The sequence below is a fragment of the Pagrus major genome, chromosome 18 (genome assembly GCF_040436345.1).
Source record: "Pagrus major chromosome 18, Pma_NU_1.0".
Lineage (NCBI taxonomy): Eukaryota > Metazoa > Chordata > Actinopteri > Spariformes > Sparidae > Pagrus > Pagrus major.
Window position 1 is genome coordinate 30,061,184 of NC_133232.1, and position 20,962 is coordinate 30,082,145.

Genomic DNA, 20,962 nt, shown 5'->3' on the forward strand with positions numbered 1-20,962 from the left:
TTGCATGTGACGGAAGTGAAGATCTGCACTTTCTAACCTCAAAAACACATCTACATCCACAAAAACAGACACAACAATGGATTACTTCACTCAAGCAAACTTCAGATCAGTGTTAAATTCAAGATTTTCATGGTACGACCATCACAATTTCACAGTATACGGTATTACACAATTATTATACTTGTTATTATCAGTAGGAGTAGGAGTGAAAACAGAAAAAAAAGCAAGTTGACTTTTATTTTGAAGTAGACTCATCACAGGAAATGCAAATTGTTAAGTTAGCACTGCTGTCGTTCATCAAAAACGCGCCTACAAGAGCAAAACAGCAGTCATTTTCAGCATTTGTAGACAGCGGATCCATTTTAAACATGTTAACAAATGCTTTTATCGTAATCTCGCAGAACGTTATGTCCTAAGAGATTTGAAACTTGATTAAATGTATTTTTTTTATAATACTAATACAGTAGAATTCAATACGTAGATATCCAAATTACACGATTAGCATCAATTTTCATACCACGGTAAACCCTGAAAGCAGTGTAACACTGAAACCCTTATTCTGACAAAACTAAAATGTTCTGTGAACAAATGGTTGATGTAAAGTGTAAATGTGTAAGATGTAGTAGAAAGGTCTTGATTATTCAGTGTGTAGGATGTAGTGGCATCTACCGGTGAGTTTGCAGAAGGCAACCGACTGAATACCCCTCGTGTTTTTAAAGAAATTTAGTTGCCTTCCAAAAAGTATTTATGTTAAAAATCTGAAAAACGTGGAAGGCTGTCTCCAGAGTCAGTGTTTGGTTTGTCCATTCTGGGCTACTGTAGAAACATGGCGGTGCAACATGATGCCCGCTCCCTCTGTAGATATCAAGGGCTTATTCTAAGGTGAGGGAAACACAATGATTCTAAGCTTAAGGTGATTATACATTAATAAAAGCATTATCCTGAATATTAAATCACATTTTTGCCAATATATCCCCCTAAATCCTTCACACTGGACCTTTAATTGTGCCAAAACATCAGTATAGTCCTTTAGACCAAACCAAAATTCAGTCACATCTTTTGGTATTTCCTTGATTTTTCATTCAAATTGAAACCAAATTAGAGAGAATATGAAAGAACACAAACACTGATAACACATTTAATAAAATCATTATCCACTGACACACCACACCACACCACCTTCTTCATTCGTCCCACTAACAACTACAGTGGAGGGACTGACGTCACTCTGCTCTTTGACACCACTATCGCAGGAGAGATCGCTGTCAATCTCAATATCAGGTGTCAGATGGAAACCACACACACCAACCATGAACACCTAATGTCCAATCCTGTTGCTCTGCAATCAACATCATTGACTTTGGTGGAAGCTTGATGGGAGAGTCATCACTGCAGACCCAATCCCCCTCACCTCCTCCCCCCATATGGTCCTCAGATCAGCCTGATTACACCTGACACAGGGGAGGAAGAGGGATTATGGTTTCGAGTCTGAAGGGCGGCTGAATTCACACCTGCCTTCTGGGGTAATGCAGATTGTCTCAGCCTCTTCCTCCTCGACACCTGCTGCCGATCTTCTTCCTGTCATATTTGACAAAAGATGCCAGGAAGATTCAAAAATCGTTATAATAAGATCTTCCAAATCCATCGCTGCTGCAGCTTCTTTTGCCTCTGAATCTGTCTTACTCCATGAGAGCTCTTTAAGGGAAAGAGGAATGAAGTGTTCTGCTAATAAGCACCTGCTGTTATACTGAGCGTGAGCTGGAAGACTGCAGGGTTTTGCTTCAGATTTACTCTGTGTGCTGTATTTGTACGTATTCGTTTTTTACATCTGTAACAGCGAGCTAACATTAGGAGAAAATTCTTAATCGTGTGCTTTTCTTATTCAACAATAATTTCCTCTTCTTTCAAACTTTCCAGCAGCAGCAGTGAAGTCTGATGTTTCATAACGGAACTGAAGTTGCCAACCAGGTTAGTCAAGGACGACCGGATGGCTCCCACATAACACATGATTGTTTTGTTTGAGAATGCATCACCATCAGTAGCTGCATCTTTCACAAAGAAAAAGGAAAGAAAAAGAAAAAAATCCAAATGAGGATAATAAAGACCGTCCATCCATCCAGACTGTCTGAGAGCTGAGAGAAACTCATCTGGAGGAGACGGCCAGCGACCTCACAAACCAACTAAATGAAGCATATTCTAACAAATTCTTCCAAAAGTTTTAATTAACCAGATTTATATATATATCTACAAAGTTGCATGATTTTTGTTGTTGACAACGGAGGCTGCTTAACATCTGTCATGGTTTGGTGTCTGGTTAGTTATTTCCTGTTTTATTTTGTAGTCACTTATCCTCTTGTGTGTTCTCGGTGTTTCACATCATCCTCATCAGTGTCTCTCGACCTGCCCCTCATCCCCTCGTTAGTTTAGTTTGTATGTAAGCCTGTGTTTCCCCCTCACTCATCGTCAGTTCATCTGTTCTCCTGTGTTCATGTTCAGTTTCCGCGTTTTACTCCTTTTGTTCCAAGTTTTTTGCTGCCTAGCTTGTTGACTTGTTTCAGCTTCTTGAAGATGTTTCACCTCTCATCCAAGAGGCTTCTGCCGCTCTGAAGACGCCAAGCCTCTTTGCGAGGAAAGAAACTGAAACAAGTCCAGTTGCCTACGATACAGCACTTTGAACTCGATTTTTGTTCTGTTACCTGCCTGACTGCGTCTTTGTCTTGTAAATAATAAGTCAGTCTGCCCTTTAATTTTTATTCGTCTGCCTGTACCAAATCAGCTTACTGTGATTTTTATAACTCTGAGCTGTATTTGTGCAAAGATGACATAAAATATTCTCAACAGGGTGTTCACACAGACAAAATCAATAGAAAGATATTGGCTGATACTCAAAGAAAGGTTAGAGAGTGAAGAGATAAATTCATAATCAAAGCACAGAAATCATTTCAGACAAAGATCAATAGAATATGAATAGAGCCGGAGCCACGGTGCAGCTTCTGAGTGGGATTATGTCACAGGATTGTTTTGTTGAGCGTATATTGTTGGCTCTGAAATGCCCCAGAATATAGATCCTTGATTTAACTGTGGCTAAGACAGCAGCATAAACAGTTACAATTGCACTTACACATGTTGAAACACTGTAGAAATGTCCACATGCACAGCAGAAAAATTTAAATAATGATTTTTAATCCTTGTCAATCATTATTCCAGAGGATATTATCAACCTGAGATAAAAGAAATAATGAGATAGTAATAATAAGTTGTGTAAAAAGTGATTTCCGTTGCATCTTCTTTGCTTTTGTTCACCAGATAGTAGATACATTTATTACCAGAGCTGATGAGGAGATGTCACACAGATGCAGCTTGGGGGATGGTGCCTATATACAGTACTGTATTGTTCCTCACCGTTGAGAGTTGAGGTATTTCTCTGCTCAGGAAATGATGAATCCTTGGACTGATTGTGCGATGTTGAGACCCTGAGCACAGACTCATGAAAAGCCTCTTAAATCCTCCAATGCCTGCACCGGGTTTGTGGTCCTTGAGCCCCCGGGAACACATTTGGCAACCCATTCATAGTGAATACTGTACCAGATGGGAAGAAACTAATATTAGCACAGCGCCATCAATAATCCACCCACCCATCATGTGGAGGTGACTGCTGCTCCATATGTAGCTACGAATGGTGTCTGTAGTGAAATGTGGATACTGGCGTCATGTATCCGATACTTAACATATCAGACTCATCATCCTAACGTGTGTCAGTCGACAAGGCAACAGAAACAGTCCCGGTCTTAGTGTTCAAATGGATCAAGGTGAAAACAAAACTTATCGTGTCATTGTGTGTTTAATCTTTCAGAAAATGTCTACATTTCCTTTTTTAAGGCAAATAAATCTGAATGATAATGATAATTTGTCTGTTGAGCCTTAGCTCCACTTTGTGTTCAGGACTAATGAGCACATGTTAGCACTTTTTGCCCTTGATATCTGAATGTATTTTTTGGACATGCAGAAAAGGATGCACTCAGATGACCCTTCTCAGGTGACCTTTGCCGTCACGGTAACATTTATTACCTTGTTTAGGTTTGTATTGTAAGCGACCAGGTGAGGGCAGCTTGCCATTTTCAGCTCATAGGTTGCTGTCTCAGAGGTTGTTGTTTTACAGTGCGTTCACGAGGAGTCAGAATAATCTGGAAAATGGATTTCAGGTGGGGGAAAATTCACAAAAAGTTGGAGCAACACCTCAGAAAGTTGGAGAAAATTTTGGTTAAAGAGTTGCAGAGTTGATGTCGTATGTAGCTGAAACATGGCGGACGAAAGAAACATTCGGTTGATGGTAACATGCATATTGTTGAAATATAACAGCGAGATGTTGGAAGAGAATAGAAAGCAGAATATACGTGTTAGTTGGTGACAGCAGAGTGTGTACTTTCAGAACAACTGGCCTTCAGAGCAATGGGTATTTGTTGTTGGATTAATGGGCTTTCAGACCAGTGGGACATGTGTTGGTCTGTTGGGCATGGCACCTTATTTCCATCCATCAAGCCGAAAATAAATTTCAGTTAACACCCTTCAAAAAGTACCATCTGTGTAAAGGTCTAATGAAGCTCCTCATAGAGCCTCAGGTACAGTTAAAACTCAAGGTGTGACCATGCTCCAATAATAACAAAAGACTTTCTGAGTGGAACTAAAAACGCTCTTCACAAGTTCCACATTTTTAATTAGGCTACTTCTGCACCGTCTTTCTCTTGGGTTACTGAATGAAACAGGCCACGTGGATGTGTGAACAGGCAAAGGAACAAACAGGTGAGAACATTATGGATGGCGACGATGACGAAAAGTGTGTGTCCTCGGAAAACAGCCCGTGTATGGACTCATTTGAAGCTCATCTCCGCCTGACACACTTAAGAAATCACAGACTGAGTGGCACTCTAATGCAGCTCTAATGGGTTTTCTCACACAACAGACGATCTCTACTCGACTACTCAGTGGGTACATGTCATTTATATTTAATAAATCTATAGGACATGATAGAAGTGCTCAGAGGAATGTATATTTATAGGAAAATGCACGTAAGGTATCAGAAGTATCTATTATACAGAATTGTCGCTGTCAGCATGATATTTTGGGTCATTACTGAGCAGGAGGCCACTTTAAAGCTTTTCGATTGTTTAGGGGTTTTTCCCTTTATTTGGTTGTTGTCAGTTAATAAATGTATCTTTCTTTAAACTGCAACTTGCTTGATTGTTTTACGTCAGACCTGTTTTGGTGTACCTCGTAATAGTAGTTGAACATATAACAATGTGTTATATTTTATAAATTGATCATATGTTTTAGGTATGTATATCTGAAAAGTAACCATAGATGTCAGATAAATGTGGCGTATATATGTCATACGTAAGTAAAGGTACAATAATTGCCTCTAAAATGAATTAAGCATAAATGGAAAGTACTTAATTTTCAAAATTGCACGTTATAAGTAAAAATGTGTTACTTCTAGCCATCGAAAGTGTGTTTTTTTTTATATCTCTATTGCTTTAAAGTCATTTCACATAATGAATATATTAGAAAGCTATCTCTACTTAACATTGAGTGCTGTTTGAGTTTTTTATTTTATTTGTCTTCTCAGATATTTAGCACACATTTGTATATGATTAAACTTAAATACAGTGCGTTACATAAGATTACAGGAAGAAAACGTTATTACACAACACGGAACAACAGTTAAAACAACATATCCTTCATCCTACCATCCTTCATTTTTGTTCCTTCAGATATATAACATTGAACTAAAGGCAGATATTAACATCAACATTTATACACAAGAGGCTCACAATGTTCACACTTTAACTTAATACTGGTCTATTTACTTGTATAGGCCTACTAAGAGAAATGCCTGTTTAAAAGCACGAGAAAATGCCCTTCATCCGGCTCCAAAAATAAAAAGGAAGCAACTATGTATACAGTGTACAAGAGGAGTGACAGAGTTGAAGAACAGGTTTGTCAGTGAATGTTCCCTTTCAGAAAGTTTGCTCCAGTTAGTAATGCTGAGGTCATTTTACTGAGGAATAAAAGAGCGGGGCCCTGCTGTTTCTTCCGTGTGTTCTCCCAGGTGACACTCATGCCTGTTTGACGAGAAAATATCTGACAGCTACCGGAGTGAACAGAAAAGCCAGGTGCTTTTTAGAGAGCAACAGGTATGCGGTGTGGCTGAGGCTCTTCGCTGCTCCAGCTGCTCTCTCTTCAATACCAGTACAAGTCCTTCTTGTCCAGGTGCCGTCCTGACAGGGAAGAGGCAAAAGGTCAATGTTTCGAAGCGGATCTAATGCATACATAAGTTTGCAATCAAGCATGCTGATTGAAGACGTTCCTGAAAGGTTAACAGGAAACGAGTAAGGACTCAAGGGACTAAGTGGTAATTAACAAATACTCAATGAGTACTCGAAACGGGATCAGATAATGATAGCTTGTGTCTTGTGTAACCTGCAGAGTGATTACTTTTCTTAATTTGCATTCCTTTCCAGCTGCCTTTAAGTAGTCAGTAGGTGTTGCTGGTCAGAATGACTTTTTTTTCCCTTTGGTTTTTTTTATATATTTATAAATAAATGTATATATTTATTTATTTTTTGGTTGTTTTTTGTATTGTATTACATAACAGTCGTAATCGTCTTTCTTATTTCAGTCTTACTTCTTAATTTGCTTTAATTAGTATTATTAGTTAGTAGTTTTACTCATTTTTACTGGTCAGCTGATTTTCTTTATTTTTCTTATTTTTTATTTTATTCATGTTTTTTTCTTTTTACCTCACATGTTTTTTTACCTGTTTTCTTTTAAATGCGTTTACTTCTGTCGAATGTTTGATCTTTAAACTCGGAGATTTTATGCCTGCGACTTCTGTGTCAGCTGACGCGGTGCGCTTCACTTGAAATGAAACGCGTTATATAAATATAGTTTTGCTTGATTGCTTGCTTTTTAATCATTCCTGATTAAATCTTAATCAGGTGCAAAGTGGCTCATAATATGCTTTACAGTTATACAAAGGGATTTTTCAAGTGAGGCTTCAACTGTCTGTCAAGGGATTTAAAAAAAAAAACTTGCAATGGTTTACAGTCAAAGCTCAGATAGTACTTGCTACAATGCTTCTACTTTACATTTGGGGACAGAAAAATATAAACACACACCAACATAATAGGCAGTAATGGTTAGTTTTAGGATTATGTGCCATTTAGCAACCAGAGTTGAAGCGCCTTTTTAAGGAATTCAGGATTTTGAAATTGCTGAATTTTCACACTTGAAGTCAAGAAGATGGTCAAAACTGATGCAGCAGAGGCTTAGATGTCTTTACTTAGAGATCCAAAAACTCTTCCCATAATCCATCTCAGTACATCTTTTTTAAAGCTGCTGAATTATTTGTAGAAAATCTCTTAACATTCTGACAGTAATCAATAAAACAAATGAGATTTGTTTTGTTTGATACAAAATCTAGTTTGCCCTTGCCGGTTTCTCCAATGCTACCAACACCAGCTTTAACTCTAATAGTTTTTTATTGCTAATTTGATGTCTCTGAGTCTCTGGTAAGATAACCATCATGACATCACCTGAAGGTTATTTTCTCAAACTTTGGAAAGCTCCCACAGAGCCAGACACAAATGTTTTCACAGGTTGTGCAGTGGTGCCCAAAAATAGTAATCCCTTTAAACAAGGAAATGTTAATAGTTAATATCTAAAAAGAAGTTATTTTATTGGTTTAAAGACATTTTCAAAGCTGTTATATTACATCTGAAGGCTTACCAGCTTCAAAGCCCATAGCAGGGTCCCCGGACTCTCGAAATCCTTGCGGCACCGTCCAGCTGGGAAGCAGTTCCGGCTTGGAGCTGGAGGCCATGCTGGGTCCCATGTCACCGCGGTCATTATGCAGCAGGTTGAGCAGGGATGTGGAGTATTGCTGTCCAGTAAGAGTCAACCCATCTTGGGACAGGGAGTACGTGATGGACGGCAACCCTGGGCCTTCTCCTGCCCTGGTAGTGAACGATTGCCACGAGTCAGGAGCGTCGTCTGCAGGGCTGAAGGTCAGGAGATGTCGTGGAGGAACTTGTGACTCTAAGTAAGGGTCAGCAGGACTCCCCTGACAAGTGCTGGATTCCTCTGTAGGGGGACAAAGACAGACAGCATGTAGGGTGGATGAACGGGATTGATTGTGCTGCCTTCGGTCAGGAAGGTCTGTGGGTTCTGTGTGCTTACCCAATTTAATAGTTTTACGGATTTTCTTTGTCTTTGCTGCCGGGGCCTTGGCTTTGCAGACATTGCTGAGAGCACGGGTGAAGTGAGCGTCCACCATGCTGTTGATGTCCCCCTGGAAGTACGTCAGGATGACATATTGAGAATGCCTCTCCACCTTCACAGCCATCGGGCTGTCTGTTCTGTCCTGCATGGTCAGCTGCGACTGAAATCACAGAGCGAACAGGAACATTGGTAGATGCTCAGTATAAAGTGTAGCAGTATCTTATCTAATTAATCATGAGTTATACATTTGTATTGCTCCACAACACCCACACAAGAACAGATATTTCTACTGAAGTCACACAAAAGACAGCTTAATTTATAATGTAGCAGTCCATATTTTCTGTTGCTCTTTCTCTGCCCTTACAAAATGCCTTTTCACACGTAAAAATCACAATTTCACATATGAATTGGACGTTTTCACATGCAATTGGCTATCTTCATACTTAAACTAAAATTTAGACATGTCAAAAGAAAATAATGTCCAGGCACATCCTCATCAGAAAAAATGAGCATATAGGTCGACTGTAAAAGCAGCTTATTACGACCCATGTTTCTGTTTATTGTTAAGCGGCGACCTCTAGTGGCTGTACTAATTATTACAGCGGCAAAGGAGGAAGTCAGGTGAAGTAATACAGCTGTTTGTGTCCAGTGCGTAACCGCAACTGAGTTATTCTAACTTACAAACCGTGTTAACTTACGTCATGTATATTACGTAACTGCAGTTACACGTATGTACGTTCATAACTGAATTTACGTAACATAATTATTATTATTATTATTTTAACCTAAACCTAACCATGTAGTTTTCCTGCATCAAACGAATCAAACTGAATGTACGATGATGGTCTGGTTTGCGTGTTGCTGGTACTCAATCAGTTTTCCTCATTAAAGTGTGTTTATAGATCTTGGGGAGTACGACAGCATACAGTATGTGAAAAAAGTAGTATAAAGCCTTTTGTGGCTCCAGAGGAAGCTGCATGTAATATGATAAATATCCTCCAGCGATCTTGCTCAGTGGCTCAGTTGCATTGTGGGTGATATACAGTAGGTTTTGAAAAGCAATTCACCCGTCTAGCATTGCACTTATACTCATTATAGACAGTTTGAAACCAATTATTAAATTCAATACAGCCAAACAAAAGATATCACCTTCTTTATTCCACACATTCTTCTTCCTTTTCAGAAAACCTTGTGCCTACATTAGCCATAATGCAACTTAGCCACTGAGTGACAAGTAATTGGCTTTTTTTTCACATATAAATGAAAATGTTCACATGTGAATTCAATACATTCATATGTGACTGGCTATTACCACATGTGGATTACAATTTCTACATGTGGATCAAACAGTATAGTGATGAAAAGCTTTTCATATATTGTTTCTCTCAAACCCCTAAAACATATTTCTCCTGTATGCCATTGATAAGTAGGTGTCATTATCTCTCTGCCTACATTTCAGATACTGTACATACTTAGGATTTATTGACTTACGTACCACCTGGTCTATTTTTAATGTTGACGTGACATTTTTTTAATTGGTAAAAGTGACGACAGTATATCTTTAGTAAACCTTTTTATTCATCCCCGTTGAAAAGGCAAATCAAACTTAAACTGTGCTTCAGTACATCATCTGAAGTATTTTAAAACTGAACTTGCCGTGGATGACTCACCACATCGACCGCTGACGGCTGTCTTTGAAACAGGCGGATTATAGCACACAAGCAATGACAAACACAGCGAGAGTGTAAAGTGCACCTTTCATTTTGCTCATTTTTATGGCTCAGAAACTGTCTCGTACAAATATATTTTACTTTGATGCATGAAAACCAGTAACACTTTAAAATAACCATTATTAACAAGTGGTACATTCATAGATATAGATAATAGATAATGACCATCCAATTAATGTTTGTAGATGAATAACAGTATTAAAAAAAAACATTTACAAAGTATTTTGTAAAAGCATTTCATTGTTTGGCAACAGTATAATAACTTTGAACTACAGTTTATTTAACTATACATTTACCATTTATTAATGATGATTATTATAAAGTGTTACCTGAGAATGAGCTGTTGGTGCTTAATTTGGTCACTCTAGCACCAAATGATCACAAATGTTAACAACAGAAGAATTCATGGGCGGTGTGGTGGGATATTCAACATGTTAAGAAAAGGGGTTTAAGGAAGCTGAAATCAAAGTGTCCTATTTTGGGAGAAGCTCCGACTGAAGTGTAAATAATCAGAGTACATCCATGCCATAATGCAGATAAAAAACCCCTAACATACTGCTTATTGGACTGCAAACAGTTTGTGAATTCAGAACCAAACCATTATACTTGAAGTAACTTCTCTTACCTGACCTGATGATTAACCAAAGGTGACCAGAGACTGCGTCTTTGCATCGGCTGGTCGTTCAAAGGCGACGTGTTAACCTACATGAGCGGGAGCCAAGTTTGTTGGAAAAAATGTCACTTGGCTTGAGTTTAAACATCAGCGTCTTTTACTGGATACGAAGAAGCAAAATCGGGAGCCTGTCCTTTCTTCCTCCCCTCTACATGCAAAACATTTTGCTCACTGTCCCTCCAAAGTTACATGTTGTGTTTGACTGGGAGGGCGTGTGGTGCTTCTTGAATGCAGACAGCTATGAGCAGAATGTCATCCAGCAGGTTTCTCCTGAGCCTGGATGACACCTTATTAAAACATTCCTCAGTCACACTATTAAAAAGTTGTACGTAGGCCATGACATTAATGTGTTAAAGTACAAAAAACACTTCATGTTCATTATCAATGGAGCTTCACAAGCTGAAGGACCCAGGACCTTTACTTGTGGATCTCTTTGCTCCCGCTGCAATCGTTCACTGTTGCCCCCCCCCCTTTTTTTGTATGAGTGCATCCACTGGCTTTTTTATACTCACAGTAACAACAGCAGATCTAACAGGTGGAACAGAGTTGTGTTGCAAAAAAGTGTGTCTTTGTCTGTTAAAACTAAAACATAATTAACTGGAATGTCACTCAGTAGAGCGCATACCTCCACAAAGGCCCAACAATCCCCTTTTTCACTCACTCATAGACAACAGCCACCTAAATATACCTTATTTTTTCATCAAGATCCATGAGTTTGTAGCAGTCCCATTGTTTGAGACTTGCTATCTTTCTTTGTTTTGGGCTGATTTTCCAAAATCCCTCAAGACTAATTGCAGGGGATTCGGATCACCTGTGTGCAGGGTGGGGAGACTGACTCCTGATTGAGGAGTGGAAGCAGCTTGGAGCATTTCCCTCCGAGCCAGTCGTGGTGTGACGACGCCCTTTTTGTGAAGGCTTAAAAGAGGTGGGGAATGACACCCAGGTGGCTCTCAACCTCATTCTGAATCTGTCTCTCTCCCCTTCTGACTTGACCCCTGACCCACTGAGAACCTCATTCCCCTTAGATTGCCAGCCAGAAACTCTGATCTGTTTAGGCCCTACCCAAGCCCAAATTCTGAAAAAATATTCCTTAATCCATCCAGACCAAAAGTTAATGGGGCATATTCTTGGCTGAAACCCATCCTCCATCCAAATTTCATGGAAATCCATTCAGTAGGTTTTGTGTAATCCTGTTGACAAACCAACCATCCAACCAAAAACAAACAAACAAACAAACATGGATGAAAACAAAACCTCTGGTGGGGGTAAAATTGTCCCATGTGGCAATTTTATCTTTGAAAATGGACAAGATGAAGAAAGTATGAGACAATCAGTGTGCTGTTATATAAATGCAATAGCTACTGTCATTTTGTAGATTTTATGTTAGCAAATGATGCTATTATCTTTATTCTACAATATTTTATACAAGACACCACTAGGAGAAAACAATTATTCATTTTTACACACAACTGGTCCCAGTCAAGAAAAATCAGTGGTGCTCTTGTTGGGTGGAAATCTTGTCATACATATTGACAGTTGCTCAAAATGTATCATATCACTTTCATATTACAGTACATGTTACAGGCGTTTCAGCATTTGTAAGCATGTTTAAGGAGACACTGGGACATCTCCAGCCGTGTTTGTGGCAACCACATGAGCCATCTTACGCCAAAACACGATATTTTCCTGATCGTAACCGAGTGTTTGTCAGACCACGAGCGCGTATCACAGAATATTCATGGTTTGCAGAAAGTTTTATTCTGGCGATGGGGTCGCACATGTTTAAGATCAAATCACTGCTGAGATTATATAAATATAAAATCGCACAAAATGTTTCGACAAAACTTACATGAATATTTTATTATCATTTAAATTAAGAATACCTTTAAAATGATCTTCAGAGGAAACATCATGAACAGTTAAAGTTTCTCATGTACTGTACTTGAAAACAGTTATTGGTTACTGATACTGTCCTTTCAGAAATGGAACCATCTTATAAATGCTTCCTGTGCAACATTACGTTTACAAACACAAAACCTTTATGTAAGCATGAGTCATTCAACTTAACAGTTAAAGCAGTCTTGTTGAGCTTGAAGACGAACTAGATTGAAGGCTTTTGGCCGTTTTAAATAAGTGTTTTTTGCAGAAAATGTGCATTTCTCAAACCACACCTTTACTGTGCTTTGAGCTGACTGTCAGCACAGTATGCACTTTTCAAGGCGGATTTTAATGCAAGGTTCAGGAGTGTCCCTTAAAATGTAGTTGATGTGATATCTCCCTGCCCATTACAGACATGGCTCTGTTCTATTTTCAGCTAAGTGTTTGTGATTGAGCGATGGACCCTGAAAGGGAGAGCTGTCCAGAACGACACATCTAGAGGCCCACTCATGCCCCCTGGTGGTGCTTTGGTGCTGATCCTGTAGAGGAGTCCGACACCTTCCTGACTGTGGAGGTGCTGTTAGAAGCGACTGAGTCAGAGTTAACAAGAATGTTCTTTTTGCCTCGACCGCCCGCTGTCACAGTGCGGCTCCAGTCTGAAAACAGAAAAAAACAAGGCGTCATTAACCATCTGGACGTTATTCTTCAATATGTTCCACATCCACAAGCATTGCTTTTCTCAATGGTACCTGAGCAATCTTTGGCCCTGAAACGTCCACAGCACAAATGGATTCTCCACTGATTCCTCACATTTTCCTTCATCAGGCAGTGGAACAAAAACACAAAGAACCCTGGGACAAAAGAGCAGAGATATAGACACACATCTGTCATCCTGTCTGTTGAAATGTTTCTTTTTTGTTGTTGTTTTTTAATTTTCATTTCACTATCAGTACTTTGTGTCATTTCCAAGTTCCACGTTAATGTATATTCTTTAACTGAACTCTTTAAAGTGCCATTTTCTTCACATTCCTGTAACTTCTCAAAAAAGAAAAAACCTCATCATTACATGTTTTTATAAGTCGAGAAAACTCTCCCACAATGACGATGAAATCATTTTAAAACCAAGCAGATAAACTGTCAAAATCACCATGGTGGTCTGTCGATGTCAACACATGCTGACATCATGCTGCTAACCGAGTGACAGATGTGTTAAAAATGACTCACTCTTCTGTGACTAATACAGTATAACACCAATCTACAGCTCATATTTACCCTGCAACGAGTTCAAGATGGAGAACAGGTACATCATGGCCACTTTGGCTGGCCCAAAGGAAAAAAAAGCCAATGCCCACGTCAGACCCAACAGGACGGTGAGACCGGCCACCGCCCTCAGGTCATGCAGAGAGCTGCGGCTGTTTGCTGAGCGCTTATTGACCCTCATCTGTCTGATCTGGATCAGAACCACGACGAACACAGAGATGTTGCACAACAGGATCAGAAGAACAAATGCCACCACCGTCACGTAGAAGTAGACGTCATTCTGCAGCCAGCAGCTGGAGGGAGGGAGGGAGGGAGGGAGGGGGAGGATTGGTCATCATGTAAGGCACACTGGGATTTATGATAAATGCCATCAACTACATTTTTTGTTTGTGTAAAAGACACAGCTGAGTGTTGAATTTTGTCACCTGTGTGGTTTTTTTTTGTGTGTAATTTTCTCAGTTTCTTTGCCAAATTATTTAATTAGTTTTATCGGGCACAAGCTAAATTCACATTTTATATGACATGATTTGGACATAATACTCCCAAGATAGAAGTGACTCACTCACTGCTCGTACTTACAATGGGTCAGTGGACTCTAGCGCCACAGAAGCCTCCTTAGCCGTAATGCTGCCATAGACATCTTTATCTATGGCCAGCACCAAGCTGACTATAACAAGTGGAACACCTGTGGAAAAAAAAAAAATCTTATTATTTATTATTAAGCTTATTAAACCTTATGTATCCGCAGTTTGCAGAAACATACATTACCAACATTTGTTCCTGCAATAATCCACTGGTTATTGCTTGTCTACGACCCCTGGATCATGTTGAACGCCAGCATAATGCTTTAATTTATGTGTCTTTCATTATCTAGTGATCTCAAATAAGTTTCCTGAAAGAAACTATGCAATTTATTTGTAATTAAAGACTAAAAAAACAACATTTTTCTATTGTACACTTCCACTTGATGACATTCAAATAAATTGCAAGCATAATCCAGAGAGCTGTCAAACTATAGTAGGTCAGCTGAATGTGCATAAAAGCGAAATTTGTCTAAGGGCAAGAATACAATTTTAAAAAAGGGCAGGATAATGTTTAGAATTGTAAAAGAGTGGTTGTAAAGTAGTTTTTCTTTCAGTTACATTTCTATTATAACCTTCAATTATTAAAAAAATCCAGATTATTTGAAAATAAAAGTAAAAATTTCAGATCTGTAAAATGAAGTGCTACCAACTCAACCCCAACCAATCAAATCCATTCCTGAACCCAATCAGCCAACCAAAGCCGAGGAGCAGAGAGGAGCACCTAAAGTTCTGTCTTACCCCATCCCACAGCACAGAACTTGAGGATGTAGGAGGGAACGTAGATGTTGAAGACCTTGACGAGTGCGAGGTACATGTTGACCGCCTCCAGGCCCATCCAGGTGAAAGAAGCAAGCAGGAAGTAGTGCAGCGTTGCAGCAGTGGCTATGCACAGCCCGTAGTTGGAGAAGGATGAGAGCCAGGAGTCGAGAAGGAAAAGCATGGACAACCCCAGCAGGGAAGCAGACAGGTTGATGAGTATCTTGGATGGGTAGTCTCGGCGCAGCTTCCTGAAGTGAAGAAGAAAAACATAGGGAACAATTCAGGAAGAGAAAGATCAATGAAAAGCCTGAGATCTTTTTAGAAGCCTCTGGATTTGCTGGTGTTAGGCAAGTGCAAAGAGGCAGAATAGGATTTTCTTGGCCAGAATGACAGCTAATGTACAATCTCCATTCATGCAATATCTTTCTTGTAGCTGGTTATTGCAGCAAAGATGCATCTTTTCAATTTAAACCTTTCTTCCATGTTATAAGTATGTTAGTGTTAGTTCTTCAAGTGACTCACTCAAAAGCAAGATAGGTGAGAAGCGTGATGCCCAGGAAGATGGAGGATATACCACAACCGAGATAAGAGATCACTGTCAGGATCTGACTGTCAACTTCACTGTTGGTTCTGTATACATCCTGAAAAACAACATAAAAATAAAGCGATATATACTTTTTACATAAAGCATATTTAAAGCCAGAGTTTGCGCCCCCTAGTGGTAGTACCAAAGATGACATTAAGGTAAGCAGCTCTCCAAGCTGTTCAAAATCTTCCCATCATAATCCTGTGAAAAAAAATGATGTGATTACATATTGTATATGTGACGCATCAGCATCTTGGATAATTGGCAGCGATAAATGCAAGCAGTCGGCAACTGGCCAAGATTGCACATACAGTATGTTGTTGCCAGTGGGAGTTGTTTGTTCCCTGGTTTCATTTGTGAAAGGCAGACATGACTCACCAGGAGCACAGCGAAATGTGTGAGGTGATCACAGAGACAGCTGGTACGATTAGGAGAAATACTGTGGGTATCACAACCTCTGCTGTTCCAACCACCCTGTCCGCCTGGCAAACACACACACACACACAAACACATTTGATTAAAAGCTGTTAACATACACATCACTTGCTTGCTTTATTAAAATATAATAAATAATAATGAACTCACCGTTTTTCTGAAAATCCCAAAACATGCAATGAACCTTGTCTTTTGGCTGTAGCAAAAATAAATACATAAATACATTAATAAATCAGGGAAGTGATGATTGTTTTAGAGTCAAATGCGACACACTTCTTCTAACCGGTGAACTGAATATGTCAATTTCTCACTTGTTTGGATTTATGATGGTTGAAGGTCACCACCACTGGATCCTTTAGGTTGCTGACAAGGCTGTTATTGATGCTGGCAGACACTATATAGGAATTCAATGTCCAGCCGTGTGTTGAATTAGTTGTGAGTGGGTCCTGTTAAAAATAAACCAGCTGTCATGTTCGCACATGTAGAAATTCTGATCCAAAATGTACAATTCTTGTGGGCATTTTCATTCATTCATTCATTAAAAAAAATGCCCATCAATTGTGAAAATGAACATTGAATTCACATGAGAAACTGCAATTTTCCACATGTGAAATATTCGTAAGGGATTAATGCCTATTAAATCACAGTAAGTAGATATTGTAGCAAAATTTAAAGAGGTCTAAATTAAGGTTTTTACTCAATAAAATATGCAACAGTAAGAGAGAGCAGACTTTGTTTTGTTGTTGTTTCTTAAATGTAAAGGAATTTGTAAATGGGAAGATGGTTGACACCTTTCTAATGTCTGTATGGTGGATATGAAGCTAAAGCCAGCAGCCAGTTAGCGTAGCTTATCTTAAAGACTGTAAACAGAAGGAAACAACTACCCTGACTCAGTTTTTTACCTTCTTAAATCATCACAAAACCAGCTATTTCCCTGTGGATACCTGCAAAGCTCAAGGTGACGTGACTCCAGGGGGGTCACTGCACCCGGTCAAGAAATAGTTCCTCCATAAAACCTCAAATTGTTGATGTTACAGTCTTTTTACTCGGATTAAACATTCCAGATAAAATCTGTTAGGTGGTTGTAGGCAGTTCTTGTTACCTTCGGACTGTGTTTACAGTCTTAATGCTAAGCTACGCTAATCATCTCCTGGCTGTAGCTCATTATTCATCCAACATCCCAAAGAAGTGGTGTCAATCTTATATATTTCTCTGCAAGTAAGCGAATAAGCTAATTTCTCAAGTGTTGATCTATTCATTTAAAGAGAAAACAGCAGCAACAACAAAGAAAATAAGAAAGAGATAAGAAATTACTTGAAAAAGCTCTTGTGTTCCATAAAAGTTAAACTGGACACGAGTTGTATTACTTCGTCCAGGAAGGAGATGATCGTGGAGTGCAGAGGGCAAAGAGATAGTTGCAACTGTGTCAGGAGACGGATCACTCACAAAGGTCTGGTCGAGAAAAATCTGAGGAAAAAACAAACAAACCAAGATGACACATCAGGGAGTCTTGTTGGTCTGCGGATATGATTCTTGCTCCAGGAGCGAAAAGGTCCAGGGTTCAAATCCCCGACAGGCCTTCAGTGGAAAAGGTTTATATTAAAAATTATTTGAACTGTGACTCAGGGGATAGAGTGAGTCATCCACATGTCAAAAAAGTCAGCGGATTGATCCCCTGCTCTTCTGGTCTATATGTCAAAATGCTCTTGGGGAAGATACTGAACCCCAAATAGCTCCTGATGATTGAGTGTGTGCGAATGGGTCAGCGTAGAGGTTCTTGTTCAAATTAAAGTCTAATGTGCCAATACTGCTTGAGGCCATGTCTGTAAATATTGTCTCCTGCATTTCCTGGTCCATCAATGACCTTAACTCAACAGAAATCATCCTCAAGCAGTCAGGTAGAGCTGAGTAAAAGTTTTAAAACAGGGCATTTCTTCTGCTTGTGGATGTCTTGCTATTGCTGTTCACAGAAAAAAATGCTGACCCCTTTTACCGCATATTGTAGCATTTCTACTGTCTCACCTCTGGGGTCAGGTTTGAAGAAAAGGAGGACACACCAAAAGTGAGGCCCTTGAACTCATCTGGATACACATTGATCATTGACAGGGCCAAAGATGGTGCTGTGACGTTGACAGATTCATCTTGGAAATCCATATTGTTCCCCATTTCCTCCGTCATATTAAGGATACTTTTTCCCAAAACAAAAGACAGATTATCAATGAACAAACATTTAGGATTTAGGAGAAACACACTGTTCATTCTGGGTTTATATGCACTGAGATTTACCAGACACCACTTACCTGTTAGCCACTGGAGTGATGTAAGTTTTGGAAAGCAGGATAACGGCAACAATATCGACAATGTCAGCACCGACATCAGGTGTGATGATGCTGACTTTAACCACTTCGTCGAGCTTGTACACCACCGTGTCCAGATCGGAGGCAGAGAGCTCATCGTTGCTACCTAACTGAGCCTCTACAAGGTCTTTAATCATGTCCACAATCTCAGCCGCGTTACCTGGAAATCAATCACGCCATTAAAGCTTTTCTTCACATGATGGTTTTAATTAGATGAAAACTGAACATACGAACTGACAAAGAGAGCAGGGAGCACATAGACTAAATACACAAGGGAGGTAGGGGTAACTGGACACGGGTGAAACACGTCGGCGAGGTTCAGACAATCACAAAGGTGGGAAACATTGACAAAGGGAGGAAGTGGAAGGTGAAACATGACCCGAGGACAGAACTTCAAAATAAAACAGGAAATAGCAAAACCACAAACTCAAACTATGACATGCACTTTTGTTTTGGTCAGTGCAGGCCATATATTTCACCTTTACAAATATACCATAGGCAATTTAAATTAACCAGCTTGTGTGCGTAAGTGATCCTCTCACCAATAGTGACGGTGATATTTCTGAGGCCCGGTATGGTCCTAGTCGGGTGGCAGCTTGTCATATTAGGACGAGTCCACCTGGTTGTGTCAGTTTTAATGTCCAACTTACTGAAGAGAGAAGAGAATCAGAAGCATCAGAAATACAACAGATGTATTCAGAAATATTATTTTTCCGGTCGGTTATCCTCTAGTTAACGCACATTTTATCTGTGGCCTCCTCCTCAGTCAGCATCAGACAAAGGGTGATAAAAAAATGAAATACCTGTCTGCTCTTGATGATTGTGTGTTAGTCTTAATAAGCATCGAGGCAGTGATTCACTAAGAGACCATAAAACTCATTACCCATATTATTTAGCCCCTTGAGTGATATTCATATCAAATTTGGCAGAGGGGAAGTCAGGAAGATCGAAGCCCTTCATTGCTCTAATAATTCACTTGTAGGAAATTGATTTTTTTTGCCTGAGCTGCAGGCTGGCAGCGCTCCCTCAGCGTTACATGTGTGATCAGAGCTTGTGTGCAGAGTGGGAGGATCTGTTGGAACAGGACATTGTAATTGAGGGAATTTTCATGTCTTGCCGAGCTGTCTCTGGGTAAACAGATTGTTGAGACAGAGATAAACAAGATCTGTACCAGTAAATACAGCAATATACAAAGAAAATCCCCACTTTTTGCCCATCGTTTTTCTCAGAGAGGGCTGGTGTGAATAAACCCATCAACAGTGCACTTTATCTCAACTAAAACCAACATATGCTTTATTATAATATGACAGGCATTATGTAATATACCGGTGTGTATTGTCAGTCAGTAAAACACTAAATCATTTGTTATAGCACGGTGATCCTGTTGGTTTACTCACTGTTTTGACTGATTATTGCCATAATGCTGCAGTCTGACAATTCAATCCTCATTATCCTGGTCAAATATATAAAAACCACTGGGTAAATGGAAGTTAATGTCTTACCAAAGCCTGTAGGCTCTCTCTGATGTTGGTTTCACGCATCCCATTTCTTGGATTTCTTGCGGAAATGCCTCAGGCCAAATATACTCTCCATAGATCGTTGAAGTAATTTCTTCTAAACAGTTGTCTGGTTCTGAGAAAGAACATGTCCTCAAAACTTATTCCATATATATACACCTCTCCTTTTCACTTGTGTCAGGAAATCCATCTTACCTATGTGCTTGATCACCAGATCCGTAGTTTGCATAGTAATGGAGTCATTTTTATAGATTGATGTCAAGGCAGCATCAATCAAAGCTTTGATTTCTGTCACATTTTTCATGATGTGCTCCTGAACATGGAAGGTGCAGTAATATCTACGGATGAAACGCACAATTACTGGTAACGCCAACATATTGAACCACAGCAGGCAAATTCTGAATTAAATACAAATCAAAACAGTCTGTGCAGCTAGCTTTCAGCATTGTTATTCTTTAATTTTTTTAAGTCACCTACTGTTTTTGTTGTCCTGGGATAATCTAAAAGAGATGAAACAAATAGATGTTGTATTCCAAATATCAGCTGTTAAGGTTTAACGCCAATTACCCAATCACAAAATTATTTTTTATCTTGTAATTCTATCGTGTCTTGCTTTTAAAATGAAGTGCATACTCACCATGAGCGCTTTGTACTGCTCCATGTACCTTTGAAATAAAACAGATTAATATTAACTCAGCCAAGTCTTTAATAAGACTAATATTAAAAACCTTAAATTAATTTAACAGTACCCACCTGCCATATTTCTCCTTTATGATGACATTCAGCACCATCCTGTTGTGACTCACCTCCAGCTGCTGTTTCACCTTTAGCCCGAGAAAATTATTAATTTCGTTTTTATTAAATACGGTTTGTTTGATAAGAACAGATACAGTAAACATTGATAAC

The 20,962-nt window shown here is 39.3% G+C and overlaps 2 protein-coding genes across 8 annotated transcripts; both read right to left on the minus strand.

Annotated features, from left to right (window-relative positions):
- Positions 1–5,582: 5,582 nt before the first annotated feature.
- Positions 5,583–11,453, minus strand: LOC141013693 (uncharacterized). 7 transcript variants are annotated; one of them, XM_073487513.1, is made up of 5 exons: positions 11,369–11,453; positions 10,633–10,709; positions 8,236–8,437; positions 7,786–8,139; positions 5,583–6,275 (listed from the first exon to the last, which is right to left on the minus strand). In XM_073487513.1, the coding sequence occupies exons 3-5, from the start codon at positions 8,423–8,425 to the stop codon at positions 6,238–6,240; spliced, it is 582 nt and encodes a 193-aa protein (XP_073343614.1). In that variant the 5' UTR covers positions 8,426–8,437; positions 10,633–10,709; positions 11,369–11,453; the 3' UTR covers positions 5,583–6,237. The 7 variants fall into 7 exon arrangements, with proteins under 7 accessions (XP_073343614.1, XP_073343613.1, XP_073343616.1 ...); XM_073487512.1 differs by having other exon boundaries at positions 11,306–11,379; XM_073487515.1 differs by lacking the exon at positions 11,369–11,453 and adding an exon at positions 11,342–11,360.
- A 1,612-nt stretch (positions 11,454–13,065) lies between these two features.
- On the minus strand, positions 13,066–18,676 carry adgrg4a (adhesion G protein-coupled receptor G4a). Its single transcript, XM_073486574.1, has 12 exons — positions 18,483–18,676; positions 18,205–18,370; positions 17,550–17,649; positions 16,494–16,576; positions 16,333–16,378; positions 16,126–16,229; positions 15,684–15,802; positions 15,141–15,409; positions 14,398–14,503; positions 13,831–14,111; positions 13,308–13,409; positions 13,066–13,214 (listed from the first exon to the last, which is right to left on the minus strand). The coding sequence occupies exons 1-12, from the start codon at positions 18,674–18,676 to the stop codon at positions 13,066–13,068; spliced, it is 1,719 nt and encodes a 572-aa protein (XP_073342675.1).
- Between the last annotated feature and the right edge of the window lie 2,286 nt (positions 18,677–20,962).

Excerpts from the sequence above, each read along its gene's own strand:
- adgrg4a (XM_073486574.1), bottom strand. The coding sequence starts at position 18,676 with ATGATTAAAGACCTTGTAGAGGCTCAGTTAGGTAGCAACGATGAGCTC. Across the intron at positions 17,650-18,204 it reads CTTCAAACCTGACCCCAGAG|ATTTTTCTCGACCAGACCTT; the intron begins GTGAGACAGTAG and ends TTTTTTCCTCAG. Across the intron at positions 13,215-13,307 it reads CAGGGCCAAAGATTGCTCAG|ACTGGAGCCGCACTGTGACA; the intron begins GTACCATTGAGA and ends TTCTGTTTTCAG.
- LOC141013693 (XM_073487513.1), bottom strand. The coding sequence starts at position 8,425 with ATGCAGGACAGAACAGACAGCCCGATGGCTGTGAAGGTGGAGAGGCAT. Across the intron at positions 8,140-8,235 it reads CCGTAAAACTATTAAATTGG|AGGAATCCAGCACTTGTCAG; the intron begins GTAAGCACACAG and ends GTCCCCCTACAG. Across the intron at positions 6,276-7,785 it reads TGCTATGGGCTTTGAAGCTG|GACGGCACCTGGACAAGAAG; the intron begins GTAAGCCTTCAG and ends CTTCCCTGTCAG.